We start from the raw sequence: 3,310 nt of genomic DNA, 5'->3' as shown, positions 1-3,310 counted from the left end.
TTATAAAGAATATTATTGTGATTTGTTATTCTTATTTTAACTCTTAATAATTATAAAATAATGGACCAAAAATTGATAGTAAAGAAAATTAATAAAATTAATTCAAATGAATGCGTGTATTATAAAACTAATGTCAGTGGGTAATACACATGCTTTTCGTTAAATTGTAAATAAAATAATAATAATAATAATAATAATAATAATAATTGGCGACGAATGGTTATAAGTAAACTTTGGCCCTACGCAAATCAATCTTTATTAGAGGGGTTTGAATTTTTATATATTTATTTAATGTATAATTTGTTAATTTCATAAGCTTTTTTTAATGATATATCGTATTGAATGCTTTAGGTTTCCTAACACAATAAACTTCGTCTCGAGTGTTCCTCTTAATATAATGTAGGTTAATTTCATATAGCTGTTTGGTAATATAAACTGGATGTGTGACAATTAGTTACTGTATTTAAACATAACATGTGATCAAATAATTCTTAATACTATTTTTTAATACAACAAATAAATTAATAGGCTTTCAAATTATTTTAAGAATACAATACAAAAAACAAAACAAAAACAATTTCGTATATCTAAAATGCAATACTGTATGCTGAATTGCTGAATTTGTAAAATATATATCATGTGACCAATATTCATTTTTTTTTCTATTAGGCCTACAAGTTAATTGCTGCGAAGCAGCCAATTCATATTCTTGACAGCAATTTGACCTCTGAAAGGTCATTGTTTGTCAAAAAACCGAGTGCCTAAGACGACTGAAAAGCGGAGTTTCCTTCTTTCGTTCTGCCGGGTAAAATCAATTACTTTAGGCGACGTTTGTAGACTAACCTCGTACCAACGTCCGCATGTCGCGCTAGCCTTATCCTACTCTAGGCCTAGACTAGCTAGGATGGTATAGGCCTAGCCTTGAAAGGACGAAGGTCCCAATGAAAAACAACGTCGCTCTTTGATAGCTAACATTGTCTATTTAACATCACAATAATTCATTATTAGACCTATAGTTGTTTTTTGAATTGTAGGCCTACTCCACAGATCTCAGCCGATACCTCTGGCTAACGTCTCTATCTATTGTCGTGACGTCATGGCTCGCTGGCTCACACTTGTGATGTCTCGCACTTGTGATCAAATAACACGCTGGCTCGCACTTTGGCAACACTCTTTGGCAGTCAACTCGCCCCTAGAAAACCCGCCCTTGGAAACTTGCCCCATCAAAAAATGTACACTTCCTAGACCATGCAGTGTTCAAAATAAAAATTGTAATCTTTGGTAATCAACTACATTTTCCACATACATAGAAATTTTTGAAACTTTATTAAAAAAAACCTAAACCATAATTCACCACACTATAGACACTTTTTGACAAAAATGAAAAATTACGACTTTGTTACCCACTGAGAAGTGTTCTAATATAGACAATGGGTCGTGTCTCATATTATTTGTTATAGTTTTATTATTCATTATTTTCACTTGACTCGCATAAATAATTTTGTTCGAAGAACATTTATATGCAGTTGTACTTCGCAGCACTTCACTTGCAATTTCTAGTTCGTTAGTTGATAACAGTTGATAATAATAATAATAGTTGATAATAGTTGATAAACTTGCCGCGAATATTCTCCTGATAACCCAAAAAACGAGTCTAGCGCCCCCTGTAGTTCCATAATATGTATTGGAACTTCCACTTTTAATAATAATAATAATGATTTATAATGCGCACATTTCCACTGATTTTTTTAATTCAAAAATTCAATTAATGGGCTTACATAAATTAATAAAAAATGGGTGGTCAAAAATATAATTCTTCCTGAGAAATGAAAATGATGACTGGTGATGAAAGGGATGATTGTATACTGGCCGACATAGCGCTGACTCTTCCTAACTTTGATTTTGTTCAATCCCCCAGGATATTTTCTAAAGGTGGCGGTGTCTGTGTGTTTGCCAAGAAAGGGCTCAAACTTACCAGCAATAAAACCTCTAATTACTCCAGTTTTGAGTATATGGATGTGAACATCTCTCGTGGCTCCTCATCTATCCGCCTGTTTAACATATACCGCCCTCCACCATCGAAAAAGAACAAGTTGACCAGATCCATGTTTCTGGAAGATTTTTCTAGATTTTTGGAATCAGTTGCGGCAATTCCTGGAGAAATCATTATTCTCGGGGACTTCAACATCCACGTCGACGAGGCCAATGATCGGTTTGCCACCTCTTTTGCTGATCTCTTGGACGCCGTTGGTCTACGGCAACATGTTGCTGAAAGGACTCATAAATCTGGTCACATTCTTGATCTTTTAATCAGTCGTCAATCCTCCAGTGTTATCACGGGTGATGTCAAAGTTCATCCAGGAACGCCTTCTGATCATTACGCAGTGAAATGTTATCTCAATTGCATTCCTCCAAAGGCACCTAGAAAGACTCTAAAATATCGTAAGATCAGGCAGATTGTCGTTGATGATTTTAAATGTGACATTGAATCCTCGGAACTTTACACTAATCCTGCGTGTGATCTTGATGGGCTTGTGAACCAGTACAACACCATCCTCCATGACCTTCTGAATAAACACGCGCCGCTTGTTGAAAAGACTGTTACTGTGAGACCAAATGCTCCTTGGTACAATGATGAACTTAGAGCAGTCAAGCAAGACAAAAGACGTGCTGAAAGGCAGTATGCGAAGTCCAAGCTGGAAGTTCACAAACAAATCTACGCTGATAAGTGTAAGCTATACAAAACCTTGCTTGAAACAGCAAAGGAAGACCACCACCGAACACAGATTGAGAATAGCAACAGTAAAGAACTTTTTCGTGTTGTCGGTAAATTATGCAATCCTTCGTCTGAACCTGTCTTACCAGATTGTGATACACAAGAACAGCTTGCAGAAGACTTTGCAGCATTTTTTGTTGACAAGATTAAAAACATTCGCAATGTTCTTGACTCCACCGATTCTCAGGCCGTCTCAGTTGATCTTCAAACTACCTGTAACAGCATCCTGAGCGATTTCAAAGAACTTTCGCCGGTTTCTGTCCGAGAAGCGATCATGCAGTCACCTAACAAAAGCTGTCCACTTGATCCCATTCCGATGGAACTGTTTAAGAGCTGCGTGGACAGTCTCCTTTTACCAGTTACTACTATCATTAATTGGTCTTTGTCTTCTGGCTACATTCCATCCAGCTTAAAATCTGCTAGGGTGACACCTCTTCTGAAGAAGGCAAACCTGGATAGGAATGACTATAAGAACTACCGCCCAGTTTCTCAGCTTCCTTTTATGGGGAAGTTGCTGGAGCGATGCTGCCTCGC

At 36.7% G+C, this 3,310-nt stretch overlaps 1 protein-coding gene across 1 annotated transcript; it reads left to right on the top strand.

The window, feature by feature from the left end:
* Positions 1-1,835: 1,835 nt before the first annotated feature.
* On the top strand, positions 1,836-3,221 carry LOC117101067 (the record flags this gene model as incomplete). The annotated part of the gene is made up of 1 exon (XM_033240930.1): positions 1,836-3,221. A coding segment is annotated over exon 1 (1,386 nt), but the record flags the coding sequence as incomplete, so codon positions are not given.
* Positions 3,222-3,310: the final 89 nt, after the last annotated feature.

This window comes from Anneissia japonica, unplaced genomic scaffold (genome assembly GCF_011630105.1).
Source record: "Anneissia japonica isolate Jap-2015-1 unplaced genomic scaffold, ASM1163010v1 scaffold17372_len10661_cov109, whole genome shotgun sequence".
Classification (NCBI taxonomy): domain Eukaryota; kingdom Metazoa; phylum Echinodermata; class Crinoidea; order Comatulida; family Comatulidae; genus Anneissia; species Anneissia japonica.
Note: the sequence above shows the minus strand (reverse complement) of the source record. Positions and strands in the feature narration are given on the sequence as shown.